Source organism: Bufo gargarizans, chromosome 4, assembly GCF_014858855.1.
Source record: "Bufo gargarizans isolate SCDJY-AF-19 chromosome 4, ASM1485885v1, whole genome shotgun sequence".
Classification (NCBI taxonomy): Eukaryota; Metazoa; Chordata; class Amphibia; order Anura; family Bufonidae; genus Bufo; species Bufo gargarizans.
The window spans coordinates 32,993,760-33,016,034 of record NC_058083.1 but is presented as its reverse complement, the minus strand read 5'-3'; the positions used below and the strand labels follow the sequence as shown (position 1 = coordinate 33,016,034).

The 22,275-nt window shown below is 45.2% G+C and overlaps 1 protein-coding gene across 1 annotated transcript in view; it reads right to left on the bottom strand.

The window, feature by feature from the left end:
- Positions 1-894: 894 nt before the first annotated feature.
- LOC122935164 (vomeronasal type-2 receptor 26-like) overlaps positions 895-22,275 on the bottom strand; it is a 124,317-nt gene continuing 102,936 nt past the window's right edge. The window contains exon 7 of the mRNA XM_044290928.1: positions 895-974. Within this exon, the coding sequence (XP_044146863.1) occupies positions 895-974 (80 nt within the window). The remainder of the gene's footprint in view (positions 975-22,275) is intronic.

Genomic DNA, 22,275 nt, shown 5'->3' with positions numbered 1-22,275 from the left:
CAAAGCTTCCAGGGGCGCGGGGATTGCTATTTCCAAAAGTGTGTCTGTGGCAGGTAATCTGTTATGGGTTTCGCTTACCTGCCATCTCCATATGCTGTATGTGTTCCCTTCTCCTTGCAGCCTGGCCTCAGATAGAGACTCCTGTTCCTCCATTACTGGGATGAACAGGTCGTCTCTTCCCTGCTCCTTGGTGAGGGATTACCAGGGCAACTTAGGGTCTCAGGAATCCTGAGTAGGAGTTGTCCTACCATCAGGATCCGCTCATACGGTGAGGAGTCAGGGAGTGGATTAGGGACGCTGCAGGAGGTGACCTGCTCCCTTATTACTCCTTTTGGCCAGGTTGATCCCTTTTACCCTTTGAGACTGCACGGTGGGGGGTTTCCCCCACTCTCCACAGTGACAGTATGATTTCAAAGGCTCCTTGCTTGGAGCCTTTGGAAGAGGGCCCAGCATGTGTCGCCTGCCATTTTCTGGCGCACATGCTTATCCTCCGGATGGAGGGTGAAAGGAGAATCCTGTTACAGTGCAGTTCTCTGTAACAGTGGTTGCAGTTGGTGTTAACTGGCACTTGTGTTTGGGTCTCCCCTCGTCCATGTCTCAGTGGTTCTGTCGCTTGTGTCGTGATGGCTGGCTGCAGTCCTTGTTGAACTGGCTTTGGTGTATGCTGGTAGGGGATCAGTGTGGTCTCTCCTGGCTGTTTGGTGGCTGGTGCCCTGGTTCCTGTGTGTTGCTCCAGGGGTTGGCAGCAGTGCTGGGGAGATTCCCTTGCAGTGACACTGATTCTGATACTTTTTTTTTTATCCCCCCTCTCCCAGTTGTTGATTTGGTGTTCTGTCTAGTGGTTGCAGTTGGTGTTAACTGGCACTTGTGTTTGGATCACCCCTCGTCCACGTCTCAGTGGTTCTGTCGCTTGTGTCGTGATGGCTTGCTGCAGTCCTTGTTGAACTGGCTTTGTTCTATGTGCTCCAATCGTGCTAAACACACGTTCAGATAATACACCAGCTGCAGGGCAAGCCAGCACCTCCAAGGCCTAAAGAGCAAGCTCAGGCCATGTGCCCAATTTGGAGATCCAGAAGTTCCAGGGTCTGACCCCTGTCAGTCAGTTCGTGTAGGCGTGCGCACACTTACTGCCCTACCATGTCGCACGTCCCCATGAGGTTCACGATCCAATTTTATATATGCTCTATCAACTTTCGATGTTCTTTTATGCACCTACCATGGTGATCCTGGATGGCGGGGAATCAGGGTTCCACGCCGGAGAGGGAGTGTGAGAAAGAGAGACCACATCCAAGGGAGGATAATTTTTTTCAAATTTAAAATTATAGAGTGCAATTATGGGACAAATTATTAAAGCGTAAATGTGGTACAACTTGATAAAGTTTAAGCATTGAATCAAAGGAAGTGGCGCGCATCAATTGAAGAAGAATTTCAGAAATGTTATTCCCTGTCACCTATGCAGAGCAGGGGATTATTCAGGTCTTAAATTGTATAATGTCAACCCAAGAATGTAAAAGAAAAATTTCAGAAATGTATTAACCTGTCTACTTGGTAGAGCAGGGGTCTATGACAGAAAAAAAATTGTTTATTGTCACTCGAAAATGTAAAAGAAAAATTATTGAAATGTATTAAGCTGTGAATTGTGAATTTCACCCAAAAATGTAACAAACAATTTTTTTTCTATTTTTTTTTTTACCTGTCTACTCGGAATAGCAGTGGAACATCACACCCAAAAAATATAAAATTTCAACTAGAAATATAACTGACAATTTTTTATATTTTTTTACTGGTCTACTAGTTATAACAGTGGTACTTCACACCTAAAAATTTGTGAATTTCACCAGAAAATGTAACTGACAAAGTAGTGAAATGACCTAAAATAAAATAAGTACAAAAAAACTAAATTGATTTATGAGGTGGAGTTCTATATGGAGTAGGAGTTTGAGGAGGTGGTGGACGTAGCAGTGTAGGTGAGAAGCGGCGGTGGAGGAGGACGAGGTAGCCAACACAGGTTTTTTATTTTAATTTTATTTTTTAAAATTAGGGTACACTCCAAAAGAGTGTGAAATATCCAAAATACAAGAACGAGCAATTGTGCTGCAGTATAACAATGGCTGGTTAGTGCCGATATACATGTCTATTCTGCACAAGGTATGAACAAGTCCTGTGGGATCCATGCTTGGTTCATTTTAATGAACGTGAGCTTGTCCACATTGGCTGTAGACTGGCGGCTGCGCTTGTCTGTGATGATGCCCCCTGCCGTGCTAAACAAACGTTCAAATAATACACTGGCTGCAGGACAGGCCAGCACCTCCAAGGCGTAAAGGGCAAGCTCAGGCCATGTCCCCAATTTGGAGACCCACAAGTTGAAGAAGGAAGAACCGTCATTCAGTACATGTAGGCGTGTGCACACATACTGCTCCACCATGTAGGTGGAATGCTGCCTCCTGCTAAGATGTTCCATATGAGCTGGTGGTGCTGGTTGTTATGGCGTGCTGACAAAGCTTTTCCACATTTTGGCCATGCTAACCCTACGTTCTGAGGTGCTGGCGGTGCCCCAGCTGTGTTGGCGACCTCTTCCTCCTCCTCTGCCTTTGCCTTGTGCTTCCACTGTGCCCACGCTGTCAGGTGGGAATGCCACCAGCAGCGCGTCTACCAGTGTGCGCTTGTACTCGCACATCTTACGATCACGCTCCCGTGAGGGAATTAAGGATGGTACGTGGGCAAATGTGGGCAACTCGGTTGTCGTTGCGGAGACACTGCAGCATGTAATTGCTCATGTGTGCCAGGCTGCCCAGAGGCAATGAAAAGCTGTCCTCTGTAGGAGGTGTATCGTCTGTGTCCTCTGTATCCCCCCAGCCAAACACCAGTGATTGCCATAAGCTGGTTTGGGTGCCACCCTGCTATGAACATGGTTCCTCCTCCTCCATCTCCTCCTCATCATCCTCCACCTCGTCATTCTCCGGAACTGTGCCCTGGCTGGACAATTGTGTATCTGGCGTTTGTGGGTGCAGGAACCCACCCTCGGAGCCACTTGTGAATGACTTGCTGGAAACCCTACGAAATGATCCCTCTCCACATTTTCCCAGTGTTTTTTCAAGGAGGCATAGAAGTGGGATAGTTACGCTGAGAACGGCCATGTTGGTGGAATACTCAAAACACTGCTGGAACACAGGTCTCGCATTGGAGGCCCAGTCATTGGTGGTGAAGTGGTGCTGTTCTGCCGAGCGACTCACCCGTGCGTGCTGCAGCTGAAAATCCACTATCACCTGCTTCTGCTCGTACAGTCTGGCCAGCATGTGCAAGGTGGAGTTCGATGGCATGTTGCATATGAGGCGGTGAGCGGGAAGGCTGAAGTTACTGACAGGCGAGCAGCAGCAGGGTAAGAACGCCGAAAGCGCGCACAGATGGACCGCACTGTATGCAGCAGCTCTGACATATTGGGGTAATTTTTAAGGATTCTCTGCCCCACCAAATTCAGCACATGCGCCAGGCAAGGAATGTGCGTCAAACTGGCTAGTCCCAGAGCTGCTACGAGATTTCGCCCATTATCGCACACCGCCAAACAGATACGTTTTAAAACTGCCTGCTGTCGTTTACCCCTGGCTGTTCTGAAGTTGGTGGTGAAGGTGTTATGCTGACCGGATGAGGAGCCGGTAGAGGATGAGGAAGCAGAGTAGGAAGAGGAAGCAACAGGAGGCAAACTAAAGCGCCCTGCAATCCTCGGTGGTGGAAGAACACGGGCAAAACTGCTAGCCGCCTCAGGCCCAGCTGCCACTGCATTTACCAAGTGTGCTGTTATGGAGATATAACGTCCCTGACTGTGCTTACTGGTCCAAGTGTCCGTAGTGAGGTGCACCTTGCCACAGATGGCATCGCGCAGTGCACACCTGATTTTATCCTCTACTCGGTTGTGCAGGGAAGGGATGAATCGCCTGGAAAAGTAGTGGCGGCTGGGCACGACGTACTGTGGGACAGCCACCGCCATAAGGCCTTTAAAACTCTCCATCTCCACCAGAGAGAATGACAGCATTTCAAAGGCCAGTAATTTCGAAATGCTGGCATTAAGGGCTAAGGATCACTTTCTCTTCCTCTCCAGCATTTGGGAGATGGAGAGCTAAACACTTCCGTGGGACATTGTGGAGATACTTGGTGACCCATGTGGTGATGTTGCTTGAAGATCCTCTGTTTGCGGGGTGGCAGGTGGCACTATCACTTCAGAGGTGATTGAAGAGGCTGAGACTGCAGCAGAAGAGGAAGCAGGAGGAGCTAGAGAATGTTCTTGGATTTTGAGGTGTCTACTTAGCATGAGGTGTCTACTTTAAGTGCTTAGCACTTAAATGCCTGGTCATGCAGGTTGTGCTCAGGTTGAGAATGTTTATGCCTTGCTTCAGGCTCTTATTGCACAGCGTGCAAACCACTCGTGTCTTGTCATCAGCACATTGTCTGAAGAACTGCCACGCCAGGGAACTCCTTGGAGCTGGCTTTGGTGTGCTCGGTCCCTTGCTCCGGTGGGCAGTAGTAGGCGTACTGTCTAGAGGACGGCCGCTTCGCTTTTGCACTCTGCTCCCTTGTCTGCTGTGCTGGTGGCTCTGTGCGACCACCGCCTCTTCCTCCAAACTACATAGGTCACTCGCATGACCTTGATTCCATGTGGGGTCAAGGACCTCATCGTCCTCCACATCATCTTCCACCCAGTAGGATGGCCCTGGGAAACCCTGCTAACAGAGTCATCAAAAAGCAGAAGAGACTGCTGCATGACTTGGGGCTCAGACTGCTTGGCTGATTTGCAAGGGGGTGAGGTGAAAGACTGATGGACATCGGCTGCAGGTGCCAACTCTGATCTTTCAGCAGTAGACTGGGTGGGAGACAATGTGATGGAACTGGAAGCACTGTCAGCAACCCAATCTACTATCGCCTGTATTTGTTCAGGCCTCACCATTCGTACAGCCGCATTAGGCCCGACCAAATACCGCTGCAGGTTCTGTCGCCTACTCGCACCTGAGGAAGGGGTTTCACTTGTGCGTGTAGCTGGCACAGATCGACCACGTCCTCTTCCTGCAACAGGAGCTCCACCAGCAGCACCATGACCTGGGCCACGTCCCTTATTTGACGCTCTCCTCATATTTCTCAAATTTAGGATCTTGCCCTAAATAAGTGTTTTATTAATAGCAGAATAGAACGACAGTATGTAAAGGGTGTATCTCACAATTACATATGCAGCAAAGGCTGCAAAATAAACTTTTTTTGCCCAAAAGGGGTGTTTGTTTAATAACTGAATAGGACAGCAGTATATAACCCTTGAATTTCACACGTGCTGATGCTGCAAGGCCAGAAAAATTGTGTATTTTGCCTAAAAAAGGGTGTTTTATTAATAGAAGGATATAACCACAGTATCTAAATGGTGTATCTCACACCGACTGATCCAGACTAGGTCGCAATTAAATTTGTTTGCACAAAATGGCTGTATTTCAAATAACTGAATAGAACCACTGTAGTTAGCGAGAACAATTTAGAGTCAGTCCACTTTGTTGGGGGGCTCTACTTGTATAAGTGTTTAATAGAACAGGTTCTGTAGACATCTATGTGGAATCAGCTGACGACGGTGTAAAAGGAGCGCGCTTCTTGACTAGAGATGTCGCAAACATAAAATTTTCCGTTCGCGAACGGCGAACGCGAATTTTTGCAAATGTTCGCGAACAGGCGAACCGCCATTGACTTCAATAGGCAGGCGAATTTTAAAACCCACAGGGACTCTTTCTAGCCACAGTAGTGATGGAAAAGTTGTTTCAAGGGGACTAACACCTGGACTGTGGCATGCCGGAGGGGGATCCATGGCAAAACTCCCATGGAAAGTTACATAGTTGACGCAGAGTTAGGTTTTAATCCATAAAGGGCATAAATCACCTTACAATCCTACATTTTTTTGAACAACTTGGTTTAAAACATCCATGTGTATATGATCAGGTATGATGTCGTATCGATCAGGTAGTGTAAGGGTTACGCCCGCTTCACAGACATTGACAGACCAAACTCCCCTTTTAATGCACTGCAAACAACCGCAAACAGTCCATTTGCCCAACCGCAAACTCCCAATTTGCACAAGGTTGGATACCAAGCTAGCCATGTCCTGTTGATGTCATTGAAGGTTTCTTCCTCCATCCAGCCACGTACAACACCAAGGGTTCGCGAAAGGTGAATTGAATTGATTTTTCGAACGGGGAGATGGTTAAAAAAAACGCTGACTCCCTCCCCTTTGTATTAATCCAAGGTCACAGCATCTGCGCCGTGCAATTTACTGTCACACCCAATATGAGTGGTATTTTCTGTAGTTCTCTTCTCATCAGTTTAATCCCTGTTACGTCCCCAATATGGGGTCCATTTATTGAATAGATTTTTCGAACGGGGAGATGGTTAATAAAAACGCTGGCTCCCTCCCCTTTGTTTTAATCCACGGTCACTGCATCTGCGCCGTGCAATTTACTGTCACACCTGATATGAGTGGTATTTTCTGTAGTTCTCTTCTTATCAGTTTAATCCCTGTTACGTCCCCAATCTGGGGTCCATTTATTAAATAGATTTTTCGAACGGGGAGATGGTTAAAAAATTGCTGGCTCCCTCCTTTTATATGCAAGCAATAAACAATAGGTTATATACCATATCTATAATCTGACTCCTTATATATACCCAGCCATCTGAGTGCCCTCCATCTTGTTAATCTCTATAATATACCCAATACCTTGGTACTGCCATATCGGAGAGAGCACCAATCCGTGTTTTTGTCATCAGTAGAGCCTCTGTAATCCTCCTATATCTTTGTCTACATTGTACCTAACAGTAGTGCTCCTGATTAGAGTTGAGCGGACACCTGGATGTTCGGGTTCGAGAAGTTCGGCCGAACTTCCCGAAAATGTTCGGGTTCGGGATCCGAACCCGATCCGAACTTCATCCCGAACCCGAACCCCATTGAAGTCAATGGGGACCCAAACTTTTCGGCACTAAAAAGGCTGTAAAACAGCCTAGGAAAGGGCTAGAGGGCTGCAAAAGGCAGCAACATGTAGGTAAATCCACTGCAAACAAATGTGGATAGGGAAATGAATTAAAATAAAAATTAAATAAATAAAAATTAACCAAAATCAATTGGAGAGAGGTCCCATAGCAGAGAATCTGGCTTCACGTCACCCACCACTGTAAGAGTCCATTTTCATAAATTTAGGCCCAGCACACAGGCAGAGGAGAGAGGTCCCGTAACAGAGGATCTGGCTTCATGTCAGCAGAGAATCAGTCTTCATGTCATAGCAGAGAATCAGGCTTCACGTCACCCACCACTTTAACAGTCCATTTTCATAAATTTAGGCCCAGCACCCAGGCAGAGGAGAGAGGTCCCGTAACAGACAATCTGGCTTCATGTCAGCAGAGAATCAGTCTTCATATCATAGCAGAGAATCAGGCTTCACGTCAGCCACCAATGCAACAGTCCATTGTCAGATATTTAGGCCCAGCACCCAGGCAGAGGAGAGAGGTCCCGTAACAGACAATCTGGCTTCATGTCAGCAGAGAATCAGTATTCATATCATAGCAGAGAATCAGGCTTCACGTCAGCCACCAATGCAACAGTCCATTGTCAGATATTTAGGCCCAGCACCCAGGCAGAGGAGAGAGGTCCCGTAATAGACAATCTGGCTTCATGTCAGCAGAGAATCAGTCTTCATATCATAGCAGAGAATCAGGCTTCACGTCAGCTACCAGTGCAACAGTCCATTGGCATATATTTAGGCCCAGCACCCAGGCAGAGGAGAGAGGTCCCGTAACAGAGGATCTGGCTTCATGTCAGCAGAGAATTAGTCTGCATGTCATAGCAGAAAATCAGGCTTCACGTCAGCCACCACTGCAACAGTCTATTGTCAGATATTTAGGCCCAGCACCCAGGCAGAGGAGAGAGGTCCCGTAACAGAGAATCTGGCTTCATGTCAGCAGAGAATTAGTCTGCATGTCATAGCAGAGAATCAGGCTTCACGTCACCAAACATTGGAACAGTCCATTGGCATATATTTAGGCCCCGGCACCCAGACAGAGGAGAGGTTCATTCAACTTTGGGTAGCCTCGCAATATAATGGTAAAATGAAAATAAAAATAGGATTGAATGAGGAAGTGCCCTGGAGTACAATAATATATGGTTAAGGGGAGGTAGTTAATGTCTAATCTGGACAAGGGACGGACAGGTCCTGTGGGATCCATGCCTGGTTCATTTTTATGAACGTCAGCTTGTCCACATTGGCTGTAGACAGGCGGCTGCGTTTGTCTGTAATGACGCCCCCTGCCATGCTGAATACACGTTCAGACAAAACGCTGGCCGCCGGGCAGGCCAGCACCTTCAAGGCATAAAAGGCTAGCTCTGGCCACGTGGACAATTTAGAGACCCAGAAGTTGAATGGGGCCGAACCATCAGTCAGTACGTGGAGGGGTGTGCACACGTACTGTTCCACCATGTTAGTGAAATGTTGCCTCCTGCTAACACGTTGCGTATCAGGTGGTGGTGCAGTTAGCTGTGGCGTGTTGACAAAACTTTTCCACATCTCTGCCATGCTAACCCTGCCCTCAGAGGAGCTGGCCGTAACACAGGTGCCTTGGCGACCTCTTGCTCCTCCTCTGCCTTGGCCTTGGGCTTCCACTTGTTCCCTTGTGACATTTGGGAATGCTCTAAGTAGCGCGTCTACTAACGTGCGCGTGTACTCGCGCATCTTCCTATCACGCTCCAGTGCAGGAAGTAAGGTGGGCATATTGTCTTTGTAGCGTGGATCCAGCAGGGTGGCAACCCAGTAGTCCGCACACGTTAAAATGTTGGCAACTCTGCTGTTGTTGCGCAGGCACTGCAGCATGTAGTCGCTCATGTGTGCCAGGCTGCCCAGGGGTAAGGACAAGCTGTCCTCTGTGGGAGTCGTATCGTCATCGTCCTGCCTTTCCCCTCCAGCCACGCACCAGTGATGGGCCCGAGCTGCGTTGGGTGCCACCCCGCTGTGACCATGCTTCATCCTCATCCTCCTCCACCTCCTCCTCATCCTCATCCTCGTCCTCCTCGTCCTCCTCTTCCTCCAGTAGTGGGCCCTGGCTGGCCACATTTGTACCTGGCCTCTGCTGTTGCAAAAAACCTCCCTCTGAGTCACTTCGAAGAGACTGGCCTGAAAGTGCTAAAAATGACCCCTCTTCCTCCTCCTGGGCCACCTCCTCTTCCATCATCGCCCTAAGTGTTTTCTCAAGGAGACATAGAAGTGGTATTGTAACGCTGATAACAGCGTCATCGCCACTGGCCATGTTGGTGGAGTACTCGAAACAGCGCAACAGGGCACACAGGTCTCGCATGGAGGCCCAGTCATTGGTGGTGAAGTGGTGCTGTTCCGCAGTGCGACTGACCCGTGCGTGCTGCAGCTGAAACTCCACTATGGCCTGCTGCTGCTCGCACAGTCTGTCCAGCATGTGCAAGGTGGAGTTCCACCTGGTGGGCACGTCGCATATGAGGCGGTGAGCGGGAAGGCCGAAGTTACGCTGTAGCGCAGACAGGCGAGCAGCAGCAGGATGTGAACGCCGGAAGCGCGAACAGACGGCCCGCACTTTATGCAGCAGCTCTGACATGTCGGGGGAGTTGTGAATGAACTTCTGCACCACCAAATTCAGCACATGCGCCAGGCAAGGGATGTGCGTCAAACCGGCTAGTCCCAGAGCTGCAACGAGATTTCGCCCATTATCGCACACCACCAAGCCGGGCTTGAGGCTCACCGGCAGCAACCACTCGTCGGTCTGTTGTTCTATACCCCGCCACAACTCCTGTGCGGTGTGGGGCCTGTCCCCCAAACATATGAGTTTCAGAATGGCCTGCTTACGTTTACCCCGGGCTGTGCTGAAGTTGGTGGTGAAGGTGTGTGGCTGACTGGATGAGCAGGTGGAAGAAGAGGAGGAGGAAGCCGAGAAGGAGGAGGTGGCAACAGGAGGCAAAGAATGTTGCCCTGTGATCCTTGGCGGCGGAAGGACGTGCGCCAAACAGCTCTCCGTCTGGGGCCCAGCTGCCACTACATTTACCCAGTGTGCAGTTAGGGAGATATAGCGTCCCTTGCCGTGCTTACTGGTCCACGTATCTGTGGTTAGGTGGACCTTGCTACAGATGGCGTTGCGCAGTGCACACTTGATTTTATCGGATACTTGGTTGTGCAGGGAAGGCACGGCTCTCTTGGAGAAGTAGTGGCGGCTGGGAACAACATACTGTGGGACAGCAAGCGACATGAGCTGTTTGAAGCTGTCTGTGTCCACCAGCTGTCACACAAGCTGTCACCTGTGTGACAGCATTTCATAGGCCAGTAGTTTAGAAATGCTGGCATTCAGGGCCAGGGATCGAGGGTGGCTAGGTGGGAATTTACACTTTCTCTCAAATGTTTGTGAGATGGAGAGCTGAACGCTGCCGTGTGACATGGTTGAGACGCTTGGTGACGGAGGTCGTGGTGGTGTTGGTGGTACATCCCCTGTTTGCTGGGCGGCAGGTGCCAACGTTCCTCCAGAGGCGGAGGAAGAGGCCGAGGCGGCGGCAGCAGCAGAAGAGGCCGAGGCGGCAGCAGCAGAAGAGGTAGCAGGGGGAGCCTGAGTGACTTCCTTGGTTTTAAGGTGTTTACTCCACTGCAGTTCATGCTTTGCATGCAGGTGCCTGGTCATGCAGGTTGTGCTCAGGTTCAGAACGTTAATGCCTCGCTTCAGGCTCTGATGGCACAGCGTGCAAACCACTCGGGTCTTGTCGTCAGCACATTGTTTGAAGAAGTGCCATGCCAGGGAACTCCTTGAAGCTGCCTTTGGGGTGCTCGGTCCCAGATGGCGGCGGTCAGTAGCAGGCGGAGTCTCTTGGCGGCGGGTGTTCTGCTTTTGCCCACTGCTCCCTCTTTTGCTACGCTGTTGGCTCGGTCTCACCACTGCCTCTTCCTCCGAACTGTGAAAGTCAGTGGCACGACCTTCATTCCATGTGGGGTCTAGGACCTCATCGTCCCCTGCATCGTCTTCCACCCAGTCTTGATCCCTGACCTCCTGTTCAGTCTGCACACTGCAGAAAGACGCAGCAGTTGGCACCTGTGTTTCGTCATCATCAGAGACATGCTGAGGTGGTATTCCCATGTCCTCATCATCAGGAAACATAAGTGGTTGTGCGTCAGTGCATTCTATGTCTTCCACCGCTGGGGAAGGGCTAGGTGGATGCCCTTGGAAAACCCTGCCAGCAGAGTCTTCAAACAGCATAAGAGACTGCTGCATAACTTGAGGCTCAGACAGTTTCCCTGATATGCATGGGGGTGATGTGACAGACTGATGGGGTTGGTTTTCAGGCGCCATCTGTGCGCTTTCTGCAGAAGACTGGGTGGGAGATAATGTGAACGTGCTGGATCCACTGTCGGCCACCCAATTGACTAATGCCTGTACCTGCTCAGGCCTTACCATCCTTAGAACGGCATTGGGCCCCACCATATATCGCTGTAAATTCTGGCGGCTACTGGGACCTGAGGTAGTTGGTACACTAGGACGTGTGGATGTGGCAGAACGGCCACGTCCTCTCCCAGCACCAGAGGGTCCACTAACACCACCACCACCATGTCCACGTCCGCGTCCCTTACTAGATATTTTCCTCATTGTTATCGTTCACCACAACAACAAAAATATTATTTGGCCTAATGTATTGTATTCAAATTCAGCTGGATATAAATTTGAGGCCTAGTATTTAGGCGCTGGGTGACAGGTATGGGTTTACTGACAGAATTAGACTTGGAAATGCACAGTAGCAGGTGTGTGAAGTTATTCTGAATGTCCCTATGTGCACCTTCAATATGATCTACCCTTTTAGGGATAGATTTCAAATAGCTCTGATACAGCAGAAACCACTAAATTTTTAAATTGCTAAATTGGGAATTGTATTTCAACCCAGAACAAGAAATGTGCTTGAACGGACACTAACTAACTCGCCCAGCTACAGCACTAACGACAGATTTAGCTGGATATGAATTTGAGGCCTAGTATTTAGGCGCTGGGTGACAGGTATAGGTTTACTGACAGAATTAGACTGGGATATGGCCAAAAAATAACCACACTATTGATGGTTAAATGCACTTGGTGTGACAGCTTGACAAACCACACTACTGAGGGTTAAATGCACTTGGTGACAGGCGCAGCTTGCCCCTGATGTAGTATATGGCCAAAAAATAAACAGAGTATTGCTGGTTAAATGCACTTGGTGTGACAGCTTTACCCTGATGTAGGATTTAGCCAAAAAACAACCACACCATTGAGGGTTAAATGCACTTGGTGACAGGCTCAGCTTGCCCCTGATGTAGTATATGGCCAAAAAATAACCAGACTATTGATGGTTAAATGCACTTGGTGTGACAGCTTGACCAACCACACTACTGAGGGTTAAATGCACTTGGTGACGGGCGCAGCTTGCCCCTGATGTAGTATATGGCCAAAAAATAAACTGACTATTGCTGGTTAAATGCACTTGGTGTGACAGCTTCACCCTGATGTAGGATTTAGCCAAAAAACAACCACACCATTGAGGGTTAAATGCACTTGGTGACAGGCACAGCTTGCCCCTGATGTAGTATTTGGCCAAAAAATAACCAGACTATTGCTGGTTAAATGCACTTGGTGTGACAGCTTCACCCTGATGTAGGAATTAGCCAAAAAACAACCACACCATTGAGGGTTAAATGCACTTGGTCGCAGCTTGTGCTGGCACACCACAAGACACAAAATGGCCGCCGATCACCCCAGTAAAAAGTGACTGACAAACGGTCTGGGCAGCCTAAAGACAGTGAGCAATTGAATTTCAGCAGCTCAATGATGCACAGCTGCAGATCGATCGATTAATCAAGTCCTTTGGAGGAGTTAATCTGCCTAATCTCGCCCTACTGTCGCAGCCGCAACCTCTCCCTATGCTAATCAGAGCAGAGTGACGGTCGGCGCTATGTGACTCCAGCTTAAATAGAGGCTGGGTCACATGGTGCTCTGGCCAATCACAGCCATGCCAATAGTAGGCATGGCTGTGATGGCCTCTTGGGGCAAGTAGTATGACGCTTGTTGATTGGCTGCTTTGCAGCCTTTCAAAAAGCGCCAAGAAAGCGTCACAAAAGCGCCAAGAAAGCGACGAACACCGAACCCGAACCCGGACTTTTACGAAAATGTCCGGGTTCGGGTCCGTGTCACGGACACCCCAAAATTCGGTACGAACCCGAACTATACAGTCCGGGTTCGCTCAGCCCTACTCCTGATACAATAAAACATGGATGTCTGGGACTATATAGACAATAAATGTAAAAATATAGATGAATATAATTTTGAAGTACCATCTGATACTCAAAATATGATACCACAATCTAGATCAACACCAGATTTGTTCAAAGAACTTGAGAAATTACTGCATCGCCAATTAAAACAAAAAATGGGAAATCAAATCCCTAACTGATTACCTCGAGAGAGATATTATCCCAAAAGGCCTTCAAATAACAAAAGCCAGTGATTTATATAATGATGATTTCTATATTGAATGGCAGGCCTTCTTTAAAAATCAATCCAAAAAATGTATGCAAATGATTATAGAAAGAAGGACATAAATACTTAAATAGAACACACAACTAGAATAGAACACACAACCAATACAGTATACCCATAACAAATCGGTATGAAGCCCTGTCCACTCCTAATTTTTTAGATCACACCCCACCCCATCACAGAATAAGAACATGACAGTCACCTCCACAGTCCCAATACAGGGGACAAGAAAATCACCAAGATCACCAATATCAATTGCACGATTACAACTTACGACACAGACACTACAATCACCAATACAACACAAACAATTATCCTCAGTCCCGACACAATCACGAACAGAGACACATGAAAGACCAACACAGGAGACGATCACCACCGAGAACACGATCTCAAAAATACACAGGAAAACACGAAGAGGACGCACACAAAAGAGACAGGGAATACAGGACACACAGATAGAACAAACTTCAATTGTCAATCTTAGCCAAACAAACCTCTCCAACGCACAAATAAAACGATAAAATAAAGGAATTAAATTATCACCAACAACAAATCTAGATAAATTCTCTACATATATTGGCCTAGAAAAATGTATTAGGAAGTTATGCCTAAAGAGATACTATATGAAGAATCCAATAACTCAAACAACCATAGTATCTAAATACGAGCATACAGAGCTAAAACCTAAGTCAAAGAAATTCCTAAGGCAAGAAATAAGTCATGAGATTGCGGCATTTAGGAAAAATATGGAATCAGATATAAGAAAATTGAGCAATAAACCTACATATAATAATTTAACAAGACAAGAGATAAACCCTATTAAGGAATTGCAAACCACCAATAACATTACAATTAGACCAGCTGACAAGGGTGGAGCGATAGTTATACTAGACACAACCCTGTATAGTTCAGAATGTCAGAGACAATTCTCAGATTCTACTATATATATAGAAAATTAAAATCTGACCCGATAAATACCTTCTATAATGATCTAACTAAATATTGTAATAAAGGCTACATGAATGGTATATTATTGGAACAGGAGCATCAATTTATCACTAACACCCCAAAACATCTACCAGTTTTCTACTGTTTACCGAAAATCCATAAGGATCCTGTGTCACCACCAGGCAGGCCTATAATATCGGGGATAGTTTCTATAACATCAAACCTCTCACAGTATTTAGATAAATTACTTCAACCTGCAGTTAAAAAGGTTCCTTCGTATATAAAGGACACAACGGATATAATTAAAACATTAGAGCAACTGGAAGTCCAAGAACATTGGTATTTGGGCATAATGGCCGTAAGCTCATTGTATACTATCATAGACCATGAGCAAGGCTTAGAAGCCCGTAAACAACAATTAACAATAGCCAATATATAGAATTTAGAACAAATAGAATATTTATTGGAAGGAGTAAAACACATTTTAACACATAACTATTTTTATTATGATTCTAATTTCTATATTCAAGAAAGGGGCACAGCCATGGGCACCAGGTTCGCCCCCAGTTACGCAAATTTGTTTATGGCGCATTGGGAACATGAGACCGTCACACCCCACCTGGGGGCGGGTCTGGTGCACTGGTGTCGTTATATCGACAAGATTATTTTTATCTGGCAGGACACTAAGACACTCTTAAATGAATTTTTAACTCAAATCAATATTAACGATAGAAATTTACAATTTATTACCAAAATCTGTAATTCTGAAATTGAATTCCTTGATCTAAAAATAGAAATCAAAGGGAGACAATTTGTGTGTAGCACATACCATAAGCCAGTAATGAAAAATGGATACATACTTTATACCAGTTGCCATCTCCCCCGCTGGCTACTTAATATTCCGACGAGCCAGTTCAGAAGGCTAAAAAGAAACTGTACTTTGAATGAAGATTTTGAGAAAGAAGCCATAATATTAAAGGAACAGATTCTAATGTAACAATATCCAGTAGAAACTATAGACTCGGCTTTAATTAAAGTCAGATATATGGAGAGGAAATCTTTCTTTGAAAATAAAAAGAAACAGGAAGAAACCGGGAAAAATACACTAATAATTCTCCCGTTCCATGGACAATATAAGAAAATTAATGCATTGGTGCACAAACATTGGCACCATCTACAAAGGGACAAGATTATAGGCCCTTCTCTTCCAAATAATCCTCTAATTTCTTACACTAAAGCACCCAATCTAGGTTTGTTGATTGCCCCCACTATAAATCTGAATAAAAGTATCAAATCCAATTGGCTTAATTTAAAAGGCTTCTATAGATGCGGGAGCTGTAACAATTGCAAATTAGCACACTTCCCAAAAAAAAACTACACAGGTCCAATCAATACAAAATTCTTTCAGCCATATAATTAAAGACAGTCTGTCCTGCAATTCCTCAGATGTTATTTTTTTTTTTGTAAATCTCTTTTTATTGTTTCATAGCTTATAAGCATAAGTACAAAAAATTTTGTCATTTTTTATACATAAGCAGTTACAATTTTGTACATTGTTGGAAATAACACAATCCACATATATGATTACTTATAAGCACTTTTTTGCAAATATGCATTTTTACATATAGTTAGCAACAACTAGCAAAGGAAAGTAAGGAAGGGGGAAAAAAGGGGAGTAGAATGAACCGAAAGAAGAAGAAGGAGGGGAAGAAATAATAAAGGGGAAAAATATCAACAGTAAGGCTTCTCAATGACCCAAAATTTAAACAACTTCTAAAAGTTGAGTGCAATAGTTTTATAGAAAATGCAGGCATGACATAAACCACGTAGTATGGCTCAATTCCCTATTTCAGTCGAATCAACATAAAAGATATATACGCATAAAGCATGTCAGAAGACCTTTATGAAGGACATTATGGTGTTCCCATCCATCTCCCATCACATCAGTTACAAACTTACATGTATATAGAATGAAATGAAAGAGACTCTCTCCTCGGAACTACTTTTAGATCATATCAGACCACCGCAGAGTCAAGGGCTTCCGAATCCCTTACGGCTTGAGACTTTTTCCAGGGAAGCCAAGTTTCCAAGTATTTTAATCTGCTACCATGGATCCATCCCACCACCTCCCCCAGTCTATGAAGCTGATGCATTTTGCTGAACCACATTTTTAAATCTGGTGGAGAGGTATCCCTCCATTTTGTCGGGATCAGTAGTTTAGCTGTCGCAATCATATGAGTGGGAAGATTTGCCTTAGAAGGTTTGAAGTTAGTAATAGGGATCCACAGCAACACCAGTTCAGGAGAAAGAGTCAGGTTCAATGAGCAAACATCATTAATGGTACCTTCCACATCCTTCCAAAACTGTTTAATTAAGGGACAGGACCACCAAATATGGACCATAGATCCCACCTCTAGTTGACATCTCCAACATCGATCAGAGGGAGAAACTCCTATAGAACTCAAGTACTCGGGGATTTTGTACCATCTGGTAATAGTTTTATAGGAATTTTCCTGATATCGAACACAAGAGGAGAAACCTTGTGCATGGGAGAGGACATACGTAGACTCCACTTCAGAGAGGACCCTCCCTAGATCCTTCTCCCACTGACGTAAAAAGTATGGTTTTTGAATGGCAAGCTCAGAAAGCAGGTTATTATATGTGATTGAGAGTGACTTTTTCAGAGCAGAGGGAAGGGTGGTGAGGTTTTCTAACCAAGTGGGCTCCAAAAACGTGTGGTCTGAAGTTTTTTCATATTTCTTACATAAGTTTTTAAAATCCCAACATTGCACCATAGAGGGGGATTTCCAGCCTAATTTGGCATGTGTTTCTGTTAACGATAAGAATTTGCCATTGTCAAGTACTTCACCTACTCTGACATCCCCCCACATATGCCACCAACTTTTATCTCTCCCGTCCATTCTATCAAATAAGTAGGGCAGAACATTTAGAGGGAATATCTTAGATATCTTATTTACCCTCAGTGAAGACACTGACGAGTTGCGGTAGCAAACTAGCATGCTCTTTGTCAGCGTGCACATTTTCTGATAAAGCGTTAGTGGAGAATGTGGGAGCCACAGCAGGGCACGTCTGTGTATGCCTAAAAGAGACCTTTCTATGTCAAGATATGGAGCTTGAATTTTTTCATTTGTCAGTAACGCCCATCTAGTTAAGTGAATAGCTCTATTATATAAGGCCATATCAGGTAACGATATACCCTCAGATGTTATTTACATTATGGAATGTCCGTGCCACAAACAATATGTGGGGTGGACCAAAAGACTATTTAAAAAGAGGGTAGCCGAACATATTGGTAACATTAAAAAGGGCTATGAGAATCATATATTGTCCCATCATTTCAAAACACACCATAATAAAGATCCCTCTGGACTAACTTATATAGCATTGGAAAAAATTCACAAGTCTTGGAGAGGGGGAAATCATATATCAAGCATGTCCAGAGCAGAATCTCGTAAGATTTTTGAATTTTTGACCATTACCCCGGCTGGTTTAAATGCAGAATTAGAATTATTTGGATTTCTATAGGGGGATGTGCCCTCCGGGGACAGCCTGTCGAGTTCTGGCTGTCTATCAGCATCTCGACGGCCTCTCCCCGCTGGGCCCCTCTCCCCATCCACATACATTTGAAACCAATACACACATTCAATCACTATTCCAACCAGCAAGAGGAAGATATATATCACATCTTATATGATATTCTTGATTATCTGTTAATTATATTAAGAAAACCTTTCTGAACGATTTTCTATTGAATTTTTATCGAATTTTTTAACAAATCTGTTACCGAATTTTCTATCGAATTTCTTTTCGATTTTTTCTTATCTTTTTATCGATTTTTGTGATCTTATCGATTGTCTTGATACCAAATATTCTATGCTGTCGATTATAATTTCTTCTATGATAATGTTATACCCCTGATATTATTGTCACGACCATGGTCATGGTCGTGACTCCTGTTCCGCATGCAGTTGCCTGCGGTTTGGTTTTTGTCAATCACATTGTAAGGGCGGCTGGATTGTTGCCTCACATGTGGTTGCCGCTGGCAACATGTTTGTACTTGGCAGTATAGCAGCCTGAGCTGTGGCTAGGCAGCTTGCTGCAATCTGCATGCGGTTGCACTTGGCAACGTGTGTTTATATGTGTGCACTTTCCTTGTCTAGTGTGCACGGGGTTTATTGTGTGTGTATTCCCCTTTAAGTTGCTGTCTTCCCTTCCCTGGTGTTGGAAGGGTTAACTTCCTTCCTAGTGTGTGTGCACTGGGTGTGTCTGAGTTGGGGTGTGACTACTTGGGCCTATATAGCTTCTGTTGTGATTCAGAAGCTGAGGGGTACTCCAGCCTTGTATTAAGCTGAGGGGTACTCCAGCCTTGTAGTAAGCTGGAGGCACTCTCCTGGTCCCATATACCATCTGCCAGTGAGGGCCACCCTTGTGGTCATAAAATGTGATACACGATGCTTAGTAGATGTGTTTGTGTTATGCTTGTTTATTGCACCTTATGGTCTTGGGTTGTGTGCTGTGTCCCTTGTAGTGGATAGCAGCACTTGCACATGGGTTCCAGGCTTAGTGTCTGTGGCAGGTGAATGTTGTGTTTGTGGCATGTACCTGCCATTGCCATAAGTTGTATATGTTTCCCCTTCCTTGCAGCTTGGCCAGTGAGACTCCTGTTCCTCCGTATCCAGAAGGAACAGGTCGTCTTACCCTGCTCCTAGTTTAGGGCCACCCTGAGGGCTAGCAGGGACTTCAAGGTTCCAGAGTATGAGCCTTCCTACCATCATGGTTGGCTCATACAGTTAGGAGTCAGGGTCAGATTAGGGATGCGATTAGGAGGTGGCCTGCTCCCTAATTCTGTCATCCTGGTCGAGCAGCGACCACCATCTTCTGTCATCGCACGGCTGAGGGTTTTCCCCATCCTCAGCAGTGACAATTATAAATTTTACTATTGTTTTGATATAATTGTTTTGATATCTTATTAATCGTTTTGATGTCGATTATCTTATTTATTTTCGATATCAAGCAATTTTATGACTATTTATAATTGCTATATTCCTGATGTTATGTAACCAGTGTCAATTAGAATTTGTCTTCAACATTTTCTACATAATTATATCGATGTAATTCCATGGCTGAGATTAGAGGTAATTCTGATACCCCATTGGCCTATTAAGATTTGAATCGCATCCATTCCACAGTTTCAATCTAACCTAGACACCTTAATGATCCCTCCCCTATAAAAAGGAAGGAGATCAGTAGTACTATCCACCACTGATGAAGGTGCAAGAGTGCACCGAAATGCGTTTGGTTCGATAAAGGATAGTACATGGACTTTGAATAAATCGAGAAAGACCTGTTTAAAAACTATAGGTGAATATTCATCAAACAGATCGTTACTCTCTGAAGAAATCGGCTAATTGATCGGAACAAAAGACCGTCATTTCCGGTCACACAGAATCGTCATTTCTGGTAATATGGGAAACAAAGCAGAGACTCAGGAAGCCGTGACAGAGGAACACATTGAGGACGCCGAGGACCACGTGCTCACCAACGTTATACAGGATCGGACTATCGTCAACACAGATACCCCCTGGAATCCAGCTGTATGGGGTAAGACTGTTCCTCTCTTCTTTTTTGTAAAGTGACTGCTCCTCCAGGACACAAGTGAACCTACATCAGCACAAATTTTATTGGATTTTATTCCATTTGTGCACACTTACAAATTTTATACAGGACCTATATGCAGACTGATCACCTGCATAAGTAGGTCCTCCTTTCTTTTAATATATGCTTATTATATACTATAATATTTTTATTCAGTTGTCAAGTTATACAGGGTAATTCGTACTATACATCCATCTCATCTTGTGACCATCACACCACTATTATCGATTGATTGAGTGGTTCAATCCTGTATGATAAATGTTATATGCAAGCAATAAACAATAGGTTATATACCATATCTATAATCTGACTCCTTATATATACCCAGCCACCTGAGTGCCCTCCATCTTGTGAATCTCTATAATATACCCAATACCTTGGCACTAGGTACTGCCATATTGGAGAGAGCACCAATCCGTGTTTTTGTCATCAGTAGAGCCTCTGTAATCCTCCTATATCTTTGACCAAACTGAAATGATTTTAGGAACCGGGAGATGGAAAAAGCAGCTTGGTCAGTCCTCTTACTCCCAAGTTGGGGCACTGCGCGTGCACGGAGCAATGTGCTGTGACACCCTATAAGAGTGGTGTCTTATATAGTACTATTCCTATCAGTTTAATCCCTGTTACGTCCCCTATCCGGGGACGTGTGTCAAATTGATTAACCATTGTCGAATTAACGAACCATTATGACTTTCTGAAATAATTTTGTTCTGAGCTCTGTACTCGCTTTGTATTTGAATTGATGGGGATTTTTTTAATTGTCTGCATTATTTCTAATAAACTATTAAGAGACTTTATTATGATTTTTATTTATTTTATGTATTAAAAACCTTAAAAAAATATATAAAAAAGAATTAATTTTTAATTAATTAAATTAATCTTTTTATATGAAAAATTATCCAGCCGATCGCTTTTATTCTGATCATAATGAAGCAACGGCCTTATCATCTGGGGTGTGGCAACATTGCCACCACACTCATAGAGGTTATAATCGCTTGATTGTGATACGCAAGCCCCTTCACCACAACAAGGTACCGATCACAAAGGGGAATTGACCCATGTATGTGCCTTTTTGTTTTATTTTGTTTTTGCAGCCACAGTGCAGCACCAGAGGCCGGAAAAATTAGGCATGTACACATGCCTGAAAAACTAGGCATTGTTGCAGCCACTGATTTTTACACGCAGAAAGGTGACTAAAACATTGCGGCTTGAACCCTAGTTAGTGGCGGAGAATTCACAAAAGTCATCCGGTATGCAGACATTAAATACAGCAGCGTGGGGACCATTTTGAGGCCAAGGCATGTCATCAGGCCTTTTGTTAGTCAAACGTATCCCCCACTGTCAGTCCCTTCGGGATCCAGGCCTCATTCATCTTAATGAAGGTGAGGTAATCAACACTTTTTTGACCGAGGCGACTTCTTTTGTCAGTGACAATGCCTACTGCTGCACTGAAGGTCCTTTCTGACAGGACACTTGAAGCGGGGCAGGCCAGAAGTTCTATCGCAAACTGGGATAGCTCAGGCCCAGTAGTCAAGGGGTTCATCGCTCCTCAGAGTGTCGATATCTGCAGTTAAGGCGAGGTAGTCTGCTACCTGTCGGTCGAGTCGTTCTCTAAGGCTGGATCCCGAAGGGCTGTGGCGATGTGTAGGACTGAAAAAGCTCTGCATGTCCTCCATCAACAACACATCTGTAAAGCGTCCTGTCCTTGTCGCCGTGGTCGTGGTAGGAGGAGGATTACTTTCACCTCTTCCCCAGTTAGATTCCCGTTGTGCTGTGACATCCCCCTTATAAGCTGTGTAAAGCATATTTTTTTTGTTTGGTTTTGTACTGCTGCGTCCTTTCTGACTTCCGGTAATTTGGTAACATTTCCGCCACTTTCTGCTTATACCGGGGGTCTAGTAGCGTGGGCCACCCAGTACAGGTCGTTCTCCTTCATCCTTTTTTTACAAGGGTCCCTCAACAGACATGAAAAGCATGAAAGACCCCATTTGCACAAGGTTCGATGCCGAGCTACTTATTTCCCATTCCTCGTCCTCACTGATGTCATTGACGGTATTTTCTTCCCCCCCAGCCACGTACAAC